General features: G+C 47.5%; 1 protein-coding gene across 2 annotated transcripts; it reads left to right on the top strand.

Annotated features, from left to right (window-relative positions):
• Positions 1–2,138: 2,138 nt before the first annotated feature.
• wdr20a (WD repeat domain 20a) lies at positions 2,139–13,030 on the top strand (the record flags this gene model as incomplete). 2 transcript variants are annotated; one of them, XM_083633968.1, is made up of 4 exons in its annotated part: positions 2,139–2,402; positions 4,722–4,904; positions 8,665–10,104; positions 11,477–13,030. In XM_083633968.1, 4 exons carry the CDS (start codon positions 2,139–2,141, stop codon positions 11,528–11,530), a joined length of 1,941 nt encoding a protein of 646 aa, XP_083490094.1. In that variant the 3' UTR covers positions 11,531–13,030. The 2 variants fall into 2 exon arrangements, with proteins under 2 accessions (XP_083490094.1, XP_083490095.1); XM_083633969.1 differs by lacking the exon at positions 8,665–10,104.
• Positions 13,031–13,143: the final 113 nt, after the last annotated feature.

The following is a 13,143-nucleotide window of genomic DNA, read 5'->3' as shown; positions in this document are numbered from 1 at the left end:
TATTGTTATGTAAAGCACAGTGTATAATCAACGGGATTTTCCACGAGGATTTGGGTTTGCACTAATTGAGAGGTGATTCTAGACACCTATAAGAACACATTGGTGAAGAAAGCTATTGGTAGTAAATTTTTTCACAGATGGTCCAAGCATTTTGCTAAAATTCTCTAACTATATACCAAAATGGGGAAAACATGGTGGAAAATGGTAAAACACAGTTAAATCTTAAAATTGGAAGCCTTACCTCCAAAATGTCTGCTGAAACGAATAAAATGCATGCTTTTTGTAAAAATAAAATCAAAAATAAATGCTGGAGCCCCAAAAATAGCACTTTTGTGCCTTTTTGTGGCTTTGTGGCTATTTTTCAGCTTTTTGTGACACTGCACAAAAAAATCTAAATCTATCAAACTCAATGATGGTACTAATCTTTTACAACACTGAGAACCCCCCCCCCCCCCCCCCCCCCCCCCAAAAGAAAGGGTTAAAGAAGTTAATACAGCAAAACTCTCTCTTCAGGCCCTTTTCACATCAACAGTTTTGAGGTGGTAAAGCAGGAAGTACAGCAGGTGTAACCAATAGCAGTATTGAGGGCCCTGACTCTGGAACACCTAATGAAATGGAACAATCGTTAACCAAACCTAACACTTTTTGGGGGCGGGGTTGCCAGTTGAAACATCCACAATAGACCCCTTATACGACTACGTCACAATGACAACAAGCAGCGTCAGATGCGCAAGACGGAGGCAGAAAGACAGACTCCGCGCAGCCCTGTCAAGTAGTTTTCCAGTGGCTGGAAAACTATTCGAGCAAGACATGTCTTCGTGTTGTGCAGTGCGATGCCAGAATCGGAAAGCTATTGTAGCAGAGTATTCGGGTCCGCCTATTCACACTTGGTTAATAAAATAATAATTCGATAGAGCCAGGCTGTAACGTTATAACAAGCTTCTCCCCACATATCCTGTTCTACCCAACTCGAGGGAACATACACAGCCTCGCACACACGCAATAGAACACAACACAACACACAACACTGAACAGTCTGTTACACTATTAACAAAGCAAGGACTAAAGTTTTACCGAAGTTTCAAATCATACTGCTTTTAATGCTAACCGTAGGTGTCTTTGGTTGCAAGCCGAAAGAGGAAATCGTTAAAAATGCCCAACTTTGCAGTGCTCGCTCATTTCATATCAGGTAAGCTGTAGCTGTAGGCTGCTAGTAACAGCCACATCGCTCGGTTAGTTAACAACCAAGTAACGTTAAATAATGTCATTATTGAGTTGAACTGATTGGAACGAGGACATCATTAAAAATGCCCGACTTTGTAGTGCTCTTCATAATCAGGTAAGCTGCCTGAAGCTGTAGGCTGCTCAGCCACATCGCTCGGTTAGTTAACGACCAAGTAACGTTACATAATGTCATTATTGAGTTGTGTGCATTATCAACATAACAATATATCTTTGCAAGTTACAGAATAATTATCTACGCTATCCCCAGTTATAAAGGAATGCACGATATGTATTGCTGGCCACTAGGCTTGGCCAATTGACAGCGCCAGTGCGTATGGGTCTGTAAGACATATCCCATTAAACAACGTTAATTTCGATGCATAACATTGCTTATCACTAGGCGATAAGCTGTGGTAGTAAGCCGACAACTGCATTTTAAAACTAAAATCTAACTGTGTGTCGCAGATGGGCACAGAGCAGTCCTGACAGCGGGGCTTTTACACAGTTCTCTGTGTCTGTCAATGCTGGGCTCACGGCTTTTTGCCTACACGATGCGCGCGCAGCTCCAATGTTGACAGCTGTATAAGGGGTCTATAAGGGTTAAAGAAGTTAACTAATACAGCACAGCTCTCTCTTCCAGCCCTTTTCACAGCAACAGATTTGAGGTGGTAAAGCAGGAAGTACGGCAGCCAGCAGGTGTAACCAACAGCATTATTGAGGGCCCTCACCCTGGAACACCTAATGAAATGGAACCATCATTAATGGTATTTTGTTACCTACACCTGCTTTACCAGCTCAAAACGCTTGCTGTGAAATGGGTCTATTCCCCTGTGAGCCGTTGGGAGCCGTTGGGGGGGGGGGGGCAGTGCCCTGCCCGCTCCGTGCGTCACATCCGGGCTGGAGGAAAAGGATGAATGTTAATTTCAAAGATGGCGGCGGAGGGAGGAGGGAAGGAGATGAACGAAATTAAAACTCAGTTCACCACTCGGGAAGGTGTCTATAAACTCCTCAGTCACTCTGAATACAGCCGTCCCAACAGGGTGCCTTTCAACTCCCAGGGCTCCAATCCCGTCAAAGTCTCCTTCGTCAACGTCAACGACCAGTCGGGCAACGGCGACAGGATCTGCTTCAATGTGGGCCGAGAGCTCTACTTCTACATCTACAAAGGCGTTAGAAAGGTATCACTTCAGCTAGCTAGCAGGCTCATACAGCTCATGTCACCTGGGAAGCGTGTTGTAAAATGACTTGACTGTTGTTCAACTGCCGGCGTGTGCTTGTTGTTGGTACGTTTGGCAGCTGCTTGGCTTCGGGAATCCACTGATAGCCAGTTAGCTTGGAGCTAGGAGCTAACATCCTGGTTAGCTAACGTAGGCCAGGGGCTACATTCTGTCCACAGTCCGTCACTCTTTTAGTTTCGCTGGACACGGTAACGTTTGGCAGGTTTTTCTAACTACGTTAGGTCAAAGTCATGTAGAAAGCTTGATTTGATGCAAGTTATCTTGGTTGAAATGACGTTAACGTTGTAACGTTAACAAACTGACAGTGACTGTGCTATCGTGAAGAACACCTGTCGACGCCCTTTGATTGACAGCTGTCGACATCTCATTGTTGCCAACGCAATATTAGCTAGTTGCTAACGTTAGCCATGCTAGCTTTGACAGGTGAGCCAGTCCAACAGATTTACGTTGCGGCATATAGTTAAGCAAGTCATTTGTTGAAGTTTCAAAGTTTCCATATGAAGCTCCATCACATTGCATACTTACTTCTTATACTTACTACTTATACTTACTACGTGGAAGTTCTGTTGTTCTATGTGGACTCAGTACTGCGTTTCAGTCAAACTTCTTCTTCGCTGCGTTTATTTTCAGGCAAACTGACGGTGGAGCAGGAAGTGGTTCTTTTTTTGATTTCTCATCCTAATGCTAATTTTTGCGAAAATACACGTGTATGGCAAAACGAGTAAAAACTCTGTATTACAGACTAACATTATACCAATCCAACAGTTCACAACAGCTTGTAGATTACTAACTAGTATACCCATAACATTATTTCTCTGCACTCCAGTGTTTAAAAGCAGACTACACTTATGAGTTTATTATTTATTCTGGGGTGATATGTCATTCAATATACTGTCCATGGTCATTCACCATTGCTAGGTCAAAGGCCAGCCAATATCAGATGCTGTAGTGTTGGTAGGTATGGTGCCTGTGTTTGTTTGACTAGGCTCTTGATTTCAAATACGTGTGATATTCTCTGGAACTGGCATTGAATGTAATTACTATAGCCTAATGTTAACATTGAACTGTAGTGAAGGAACCTCTGAGTCGTCATGATCCACTCATTAAGTATTTTCCCTTCCACCAAGGGTGTAAAGTTTACACCCTTTACACTGTACACTTTACACTGTAAACTGTAAATAATTTACAAGTGGAACAGTTATGATGCTGGTTATCTATATGTCCCGGCCAGTTGTTTTGTAGTAGCACAATACTGTTGGCCTAACACCGAAAACCAGCTGTACATCATACGGTGGCAAGCCTCTACCACCCCACCCCCCTCCTCTTGTTTTGTTTAATTTCACTCAGTTTTTAATTTCACTCAGTTATAGTCTGCTTTTGATAGTAGGGATGCAGCGGTATGAGTTTTTGATGGTATGATAACCTTGATGCAGCGGTATGAGTTTTTGATGGTATGATAACCTTGATGCAGCGGTATGAGTTTTTGATGGTATGATAACCTTGATGCAGCGGTATGAGTTTTTGATGGTATGATAACCTTGATGCAGCGGTATGAGTTTTTGATGGTATGATAACCTTGATGCAGCGGTATGAGTTTTTGATGGTATGATAACCTTGGACAAAAATATCACGGACCATCTGTTTTTTTACAATATCTGAAATATTCCCATACAGCCGACATCGTCTTCTTAGATGGGGGGAAAGTTCAGGCGGGTCCTTGCGTTCTCCTGCTTCAGCCATTATCACACACACGGTTGTAAATACAGTCAGGGACAGCTCCTCTCTACTGTGCTCTAGTCTAGGTAGGCATGCAGCCAGGAGGAGGGGCCGCGTAAGCTGCACTCTGCAGTCTGCAAGCGACCTGGGCACGTTGTTTTGGGGAAACAGCTGATACCGTGGGGAAGTTATGACGGCAAATCTTAGTGGTTTTGATACCGTGACTTTTTCAAACCGCAGTATACCTTCAAACCGGAAACCGCTGCATCCCTAATTGATAGGCCAGGATAATGTGGCTCTGCAAGGGTCATACCGTGTTCTTTTCATGTTCTTTCCTGTACTCTTCTTTGATTGGAAGACATTTGATTTAAGAAGGCTCGAACAAAAATGCTGTGTTTTGTCTCCACATCGTAATCAGTGGAATTAATTAACATTTTTCCTTTCCCTCTGACTTCAGTATTTGATGTGTTTTGAGATTGGATACACTTTAAAACATTAAAGGGTTAAAGTCACTGACTGCATGTTGGTCCTCCCTCTCTGCAGGCTGCTGATCTGAGCAAGCCGATAGACAAGCGCATCTACAAGGGAACGCAGCCCACCTGTCATGACTTCAACCACCTCACAGCCACAGCAGAGAGCGTGTCCCTGCTGGTGGGCTTCTCAGCGGGGCAGGTGCAGCTCATCGATCCCATCAAGAAGGAGACCAGCAAACTCTTCAACGAGGAGGTAGGTCTCAGGCCATGTCCACACGGAGACGGAACCCATCTTTTTTTTTACTCGTTTAAGAAAGGTTTTCCATAAACACGGAATCGTTTCAAGAAATGTGTGTATCCACATGAAACCACTGAAACCGCTGTAGTATATATGCCAGGCCGGTAAGTGGCCGCTGTAACGCTGCCACAAAGTACACCAAAAACACAGAATAAGACACAAAGTCTATAATGTGTATCTCACTGTAGCGAGCAGCTTAAACCCTTGGCTTTGCGGGGTACTATTAGTAGCCTCTGTATCTCAACTCTAGATGAGGTTTGCCATGTCGATGAATAAAATGATTAAACCTATGGCCAATGCAGAGCTGTTCAGCTGGGCTGATGGTCTTCCTGTAGCCTACAATATAGAACGTTAACTATCGGTGACGTTCCTGATACCAGCCACTTCCATGATCTTTAGACATAATGTTGCAAACACATCCCAGCGTATTGGCCGCTCCTGCACATCACAGCACAGGCTAAATGATGCAACATAAATATACATTATATAAACTCATGGCATAAATGTGTTTTTATTGAAAAGTGGCGTCAAGTAAGCTAAAGTCTTGTTGGAGTGGACACGAGCGGATATCACAGACATCACAGTGCAACCGTGTGTTCCTCAAACCTCTCACTTCCCTATTCACGTTGTATTTGCGAGGGCTATATATAGGGCAACCCGAGTATGTGTGTTACACTCAGGATTTACATTTCATTTCATTTTGTCCAATATTCAAATATTCCAGAATTGCATGTTGTATTAAAAATAAATATTATTTCTATCTAACACGTTTAGCCTGATTTTGTTTGTGTTCTTGTACAAACTTAGCCGCCGCTAAGCTTTCTGGGAAATATCCGGGGAGGGGAGGGGTGGATGGGAAGAGGCAGCTGTGGAGCACTGAGGCTCACTAGCTGTTGCTGGCGGAGAGAGGTGGGGCTATGGCGTCATCGGTTCAGGAAAGATGCGTATGGGTTGTAAACACAGAAATGCAAGGGTGGCGTCTTCAGATTTGTTTACTCTGGGACCCAGTTTCAAAAATTAGCGTATACTCCCAGAACGTATACTCCCAGAGCGTATACTCCCAGAACGCTGGTTCCGTCTGGACGAAGCGTCCATACGAGAAAACACTTTAGCGGATACACCTAAACTCGTCTCCGTGTGGACATGGCCTCAGAGTGATGGCCTCCATCAGGTCTTTTCAAAGTGGGAGGCGGGCCTCCCCAGGAGGGCTCCAAACAGTTTCAGGGGAGTTTTAGTGAATGGAAGTCAAAAACAAAAACAAACCAAAAAACATTAGTTATTACATTAATTATCAAAAGGAGATCACACATTAGCCTAAATGTGTGTGATTTGGTTAAAGAGATACTTCAGAGATACAGTTCTGGGGAATTATACTGTTTTTCCCACTTTCCCAGAGTCAGAAACTAATAAATGCCTTCAGACAGACCAGACCTGTGTAGTCTGAAGTGTGTCAAACAGTCATATCATTATCAGGCTATCTTGGCACAATTGTGCCAAATTTGTGTCAAAAAGGCAGGGTAAAACACAGGCGCAAGCAAAACACTAATGAGGGTTTCCAACTTCCATGATTGGAATTTGGAAACCCTCATTAGTGTATTGCTTGCGCCTGTGTTTATTCTGCGTTTTTGGCACAAAATGGCCCTCGTGAAAAGGGTCTATTAGCAAAGTGAAATGATTACAAATATGGCTTGACACTGTTTTTCCTCCCTGCCTCCCCCTGTCTGCACCTTCCCTCTGTCTGCACCTTCCCTCTGTCTGCACCTTCCCTCTGTCTGCACCTTCCCTCTGTCTGCACCTTCCCTCTCTCCTCCCTGCCTCCCTCTGTCTGCACCTTCCCTCTCTCCTCCCTGCCTCCCTCTGTCTGCACCTTCCCTCTCTCCTCCCTGCCTCCCTCTGTCTGCACCTTCCCTCTCTCCTCCCTGCCTCCCTCTGTCTGCACCTTCCCTCTCTCCTCCCTGCCTCCCTCTGTCTGCACCTTCCCTCTCTCCTCCCTGCCTCCCTCTGTCTGCACCTTCCCTCTCTCCTCCCTGCCTCCCTCTGTCTGCACCTTCCCTCTCTCCTCCCTGCCTCCCTCTGTCTGCACCTTCCCTCTCTCCTCCCTGCCTCCCTCTGTCTGCACCTTCCCTCTCTCCTCCCTGCCTCCCTCTGTCTGCACCTTCCCTCTCTCCTCCCTGCCTCCCCCTGTCTGCACCTTCCCTCTGTCTGCACCTTCCCTCTCTCCTCCCTGCCTCCCTCTGTCTGCACCTTCCCTCTCTCCTCCCTGCCTCCCTCTGTCTGCACCTTCCCTCTCTCCTCCCTGCCTCCCTCTGTCTGCACCTTCCCTCTCTCCTCCCTGCCTCCCCCTGTCTGCACCTTTCCTCTCTCCTCCCTGCCTCCCTCTGTCTGCACCTTCCCTCTCTCCTCCCTGCCTCCCTCTGTCTGCACCTTCCCTCTCTCCTCCCTGCCTCCCTCTGTCTGCACCTTCCCTCTCTCCTCCCTGCCTCCCTCTGTCTGCACCTTCCCTCTCTCCTCCCTGCCTCCCCCTGTCTGCACCTTCCCTCTCTCCTCCCTGCCTCCCTCTGTCTGCACCTTCCCTCTCTCCTCCCTGCCTCCCCCTGTCTGCACCTTTCCTCTCTCCTCCCTGCCTCCCTCTGTCTGCACCTTCCCTCTCTCCTCCCTGCCTCCCCCTGTCTGCACCTTCCCTCTCTCCTCCCTGCCTCCCTCTGTCTGCACCTTCCCTCTCTCCTCCCTGCCTCCCCCTGTCTGCACCTTTCCTCTCTCCTCCCTGCCTCCCTCTGTCTGCACCTTCCCTCTCTCCTCCCTGCCTCCCTCTGTCTGCACCTTCCCTCTCTCCTCCCTGCCTCCCCCTGTCTGCACCTTCCCTCTCTCCTCCCTGCCTCCCCCTGTCTGCACCTTCCCTCTGTCTGCACCTTCCCTCTCTCCTCCCTGCCTCCCTCTGTCTGCACCTTCCCTCTCTCCTCCCTGCCTCCCTCTGTCTGCACCTTCCCTCTCTCCTCCCTGCCTCCCCCTGTCTGCACCTTCCCTCTGTCTGCACCTTCCCTCTCTCCTCCCTGCCTCCCTCTGTCTGCACCTTCCCTCTGTCTGCACCTTCCCTCTCTCCTCCCTGCCTCCCTCTGTCTGCACCTTCCCTCTCTCCTCCCTGCCTCCCCCTGTCTGCACCTTCCCTCTGTCTGCACCTTCCCTCTCTCCTCCCTGCCTCCCTCTGTCTGCACCTTCCCTCTCTCCTCCCTGCCTCCCCCTGTCTGCACCTTCCCTCTGTCTGCACCTTCCCTCTCTCCTCCCTGCCTCCCTCTGTCTGCACCTTCCCTCTCTCCTCCCTGCCTCCCCCTGTCTGCACCTTTCCTCTCTCCTCCCTGCCTCCCTCTGTCTGCACCTTCCCTCTCTCCTCCCTGCCTCCCCCTGTCTGCACCTTCCCTCTCTCCTCCCTGCCTCCCCCTGTCTGCACCTTCCCTCTCTCCTCCCTGCCTCCCTCTGTCTGCACCTTCCCTCTCTCCTCCCTGCCTCCCTCTGTCTGCACCTTCCCTCTCTCCTCCCTGCCTCCCTCTGTCTGCACCTTCCCTCTCTCCTCCCTGCCTCCCCCTGTCTGCACCTTCCCTCTCTCCTCCCTGCCTCCCTCTGTCTGCACCTTCCCTCTCTCCTCCCTGCCTCCCTCTGTCTGCACCTTCCCTCTCTCCTCCCTGCCTCCCTCTGTCTGCACCTTCCCTCTCTCCTCCAGAGACTCATAGACAAGTCCAGAGTGACCTGTGTGAAGTGGGTGCCCGGCTCCGAGGGGCTGTTCCTGCTGTCCCATGCCAGTGGGAGTATGTACCTGTACAACGTGGAGCACACGTGTGGCACCACGGCGCCGCACTACCAGCTGCTGAAACAGGGAGAGAACTACTCTGTGCACACGTGTAAGAGCAAGTCCACGCGGAACCCTCTCCTGAAATGGACCGTGGGCGAGGGGGCGCTGCACGAGTTTGCCTTCTCCCCCGACGGGAAGTTCCTCGCCTGCGTGAGCCAGGACGGCTTCTTGCGGGTGTTCAACTTTGACGCAGTGGAGCTTCACGGCACCATGAAGAGCTACTTTGGCGGCTTGTTGTGCGTGTGCTGGAGCCCCGACGGGAAGTACATAGTGGCGGGCGGCGAGGACGATCTCGTGACCGTGTGGTCGTTCTTGGACTGCCGAGTCATCGCCCGAGGTCACGGGCACAAGTCGTGGGTGAGCGTGGTGGCGTTTGACCACTACACCACCAGCGTGGAGGAGAGCGACCCCATGGAGTTCAGCGGCAGCGACGAGGACTTCCAGGACCAGGTGATCCACTTTGGACGAGACCGGGCCAACAGCACGCAGTCTCGACTCTCCAAGCGCAACTCCACGGACAGCCGGCCGGTGAGCGTCACGTACCGCTTCGGCTCCGTGGGGCAGGACACTCAGCTGTGCCTCTGGGACCTCACGGAGGACATCCTCTTCCCCCACCTCCCGCTCTCACGGACACGCACACACACTAACGTGATGAACGCCAGCAGCCCCCCCGCGGGCGCTACGGTGGTCGCTAACGCCCCTAGTAACGCTACTAACGCCCCTAGTAACGCTACTAACGCCCCGAGTAACGCTACTAACGCCCCGAGTAACGCTACTAACGGAAACGACAGTGGTGCCAGTACCCCCGGCGTGAACTCCCTCTCGGCTACACTACCGCGCTCCAACAGCCTGCCCCACTCGGCCGGCACCACGACGACAACAGCAGCCAACAATAGCAACAAGGCCGGTGGACTCGGCAGTGGTATTATGGACAGCGCCATCGCCACAGGTGTGAGTAAGTTCGCCACGCTGTCCCTCCACGAGCGGAAGGAGCGCCTCCACGAGAAGGAGCACAAACGCAACCACAGCGTGGGCCACATCAGCAGCAAGAGCAGCGACAAGATCAACGTGCTGAGCAAGAGCAAAGCAGACCCCGCTAAGACTCTGGTGCTGAGCAAGAGCAAAGCAGACCCCGCTAAGACTCTGGGCACGCTGCTGTGCCCTCGCATGGAGGACGTGCCGCTCCTCGAGCCGCTCATCTGTAAAAAGATAGCACACGAGAGACTGACTGTACTCATCTTTTTAGAGGACTGTTTAGTGACTGCTTGTCAGGAGGGCTTTATTTGCACATGGGCGAGGCCAGGCAAAGTGGTAAGTTCTTTTTAATGTAGGAAATGTGGGGGGAATCCGAAGCGAACAAGTTCCGTTTGTCACATCTTGAGGTGTCCCGAAAATCATTTGCTGGGTTGTAACTAAGCAACAAGATGTATTCTGAAACCTTTACAATAAATGCAGGCAGGCAAGTAACATCTCATACTTTCTTTGATGTACATCTGTTTTCCAATGCAAAATCTATTAGGCCTAAAGTTTCAAATACATAATATAATAATAATAATAAATTATAATTAGAAACCGTGTAATATCAATGCTAAGAACATATTACATGGTTTCTGATGATACAATAGACTCGGAGGAGGACATCTGTGTAGACCTATGAGGGGGAAAGAAGACTTTCATCCTTGTGAAGTCCATTCAGTGGCTCATCATAATCATCCCACAATGCATAGCCAAGAAGTCATCTGCATACATACAGCCATCTATTACACACATTCAGCTTGGATGCAAACTGCTTTTGTATGTGCCAAACAGATCTTTGCAACTTCTGTGCCATACGCTTAGCTTAGCTTAGCTTAGCTTAGCTTAGCTTAGCTTAATACGCACAATGCAGCATCGTTGACTTCCCCATTGTCTGTGCCTGAGCAAGGGGCCGTGACATAGAGAGCCAAAGTGGAACGTCACTTCCTGCTTCAGCACTGTACCAGAGATTTTCATCCGCCATTTATTTTCCCATAGACATTTCGTAAAATGCATATAAAAATAGTTTTACTTGTTCAAACCAAACGGTTCAGATATATTTAGAAACGGGAGAGATTGCATGACATTTCACTCTGACCAAAACGTAAAAAATGCGGGATTAAAGAGAATATTTTTTCGATGTTTTCTTTTGTTTTGGTCCGAGTGAAATGTTCTATGGTCTCTCCCGATGCTAAATATAGCTGAACCGTTTGGTTTGACCAAGTAAAACTATTTTTTATAAACATTTTACAAAATGTCTATGGGAAAATAAATACAAATCTCTGGTACAGTGCGGATTTCTGAAGCAGGAAGTAGGCGGTCACTTTGCCTCTCTATAGTCTCTGCATCCAGAACCTGCCTAGCGCCCCCTGAAGGCTAGTTGGGACCAGTGAGACCGTTCACTAGCAATTTAGTAAACGGTCCAGTCCTGAACGTTAGAAGTGCCTTGACCAAGCAATCCTCTCAAAGACAGTGTTTTAGCCTTACACTGTGCATGCTCAGCATCCACTGTGACTGCTGCGTGTTGCACAGGCGTTTTCATTCAATGCGGGGGAGCGAGACATGGAAACAGGAGGCTAGCTAGAGGCTAACTTATAATCAGCTATTTGTTGCTTGATTCTGCCGTGTGAACTTTCCCAATGCAAATCTCCTTGTTTTCCTTTTCCAGGGGTTATTGTCGTCCCAAAACCAAGCCAGCTCTCCCAGTGGAACAGTAGTATAGCCACAAAAACTCTGCTGCTAACGAACCCTGCAAGCCAGAGTCTGATGCTGCTCTTCACCCTGCAAGCATTGCAAGTTTTCTTTTCTTTTTCCCCCTTTTTCTTTTTTTTACTGCCTCCCTGATTATGTTAATTGCTTTTCTATCATTTTTTTTGTTTATCGCTCACTTGACCTTTGACCTAGAGGAGGAGAGGAGCAAGAAAAAGGGTGTGGTGCAATTTTGGACTGTTGTTTCTCTGGAATTTTTCAAATGTTTTAGAATTTGTCTTTCTTTCACACTCAGATCTCATCGGACATGTTTCTGTCCCCTCTGGAATTTAAGCTTTGCTTTGTGAGATGCAAACCAGTTCATTGAGGCTTGACATTAAAGGGATGATTCATTACATTTTCATAACCTGTTGACCCCCCCCCCCCTTTACGTGGTGGTTTAGCCTCGTCTGGGGGCTCAGGGTTACTGACAAAAATATGAATGTTGGGTGAACTGTCCTTTTTATAACCAAGCGCATGGTTCCATCCACATTCGCACACCACTTTATAGAATCTCCCCATCAACAACTTTGCACTGATTTTTGTTAGTTATTTTGTTGTTTGTTTTTATAACTACTACAATGGAACAAAAAATAAATGGCTGAGGACTGCTTTGTTGCACTCTGCTAACATCCTCTGTGTTGAAACCTGAATCTATAAAGCTGGATGCTGCAATCAGTCTTTTTTTTTTTTTAAGAAAAAGAAAAAAAAAGTTTGCACTTAAATTAGTTTATTAGAAGAAAATGGCTTTACATTTTTGGGTGTGCTCCGAACTCACAGACGGCTAATACAGTAGATGAAGAAAATGATGAAACAATTAAAACCTTTTATCTATTGAGCATTTATTTTAATAGATTTCAGATTAAAATCTGCTCTGTATCATGTGTATATTGTAATTCAGTGGTTTAATGGGGGCCTAAGCAAACGACCATTACTCCAGTGGAAGTTTTGTCATTGATAGTTATATTTCTAAAGCCTAAAGCATAATATTAAAATCTTGAATACACAGGTTTCTGTTCTTTGTTTTGTCGTTCAAGGTTCACCCACATGTACTACTGTATTTACTTCATGGATGCCCCCTGGTGTGAAATTGCTTACTTCTATGAAGCTCAGGAAGTCTCGCAGACAATGATTGAATCTCAAAAAGACTTCACTTCATATCTTCCAATTTGCTAGAATCCAGCTAGAAACTTGAGACCCAGCCAAGAGGAGTGGACATCTTGTCTACCAACGGTGATGCGTTGTAACATGAAGCAACCCAACCTGACCACCAGGGCCTCTCCCATTTGACACTATTGAAGTTTTAATGTATACTTTTGTTTTGTGTGACTACCAATCATTGTTGATGCCATGAAGAGTTCAGTGACCCTACCTACACTAACTGGGAGACAGCTAGATGGTGAAGTCAATATATTTTTTGATTAATGTGGATAACCGTTCACACTTTATTCTTCATTAAAAAAAATCTCATCAGTTTGATTCTCACCAGTTTGTTCTCTTAACATGTTTGGGTCGATAAATACTCAAAATATAAAGAGCTCGGAGTATTTCTTTTTTATTGCAGGTTAATTAGGACATCATACAAAT

This window comes from Poromitra crassiceps, assembly GCF_964638095.1.
Source record: "Poromitra crassiceps genome assembly, chromosome: 3".
NCBI classification, from domain to species: Eukaryota; Metazoa; Chordata; class Actinopteri; order Beryciformes; family Melamphaidae; genus Poromitra; species Poromitra crassiceps.
This window is presented reverse-complemented; position numbering and strand designations above follow the sequence as displayed.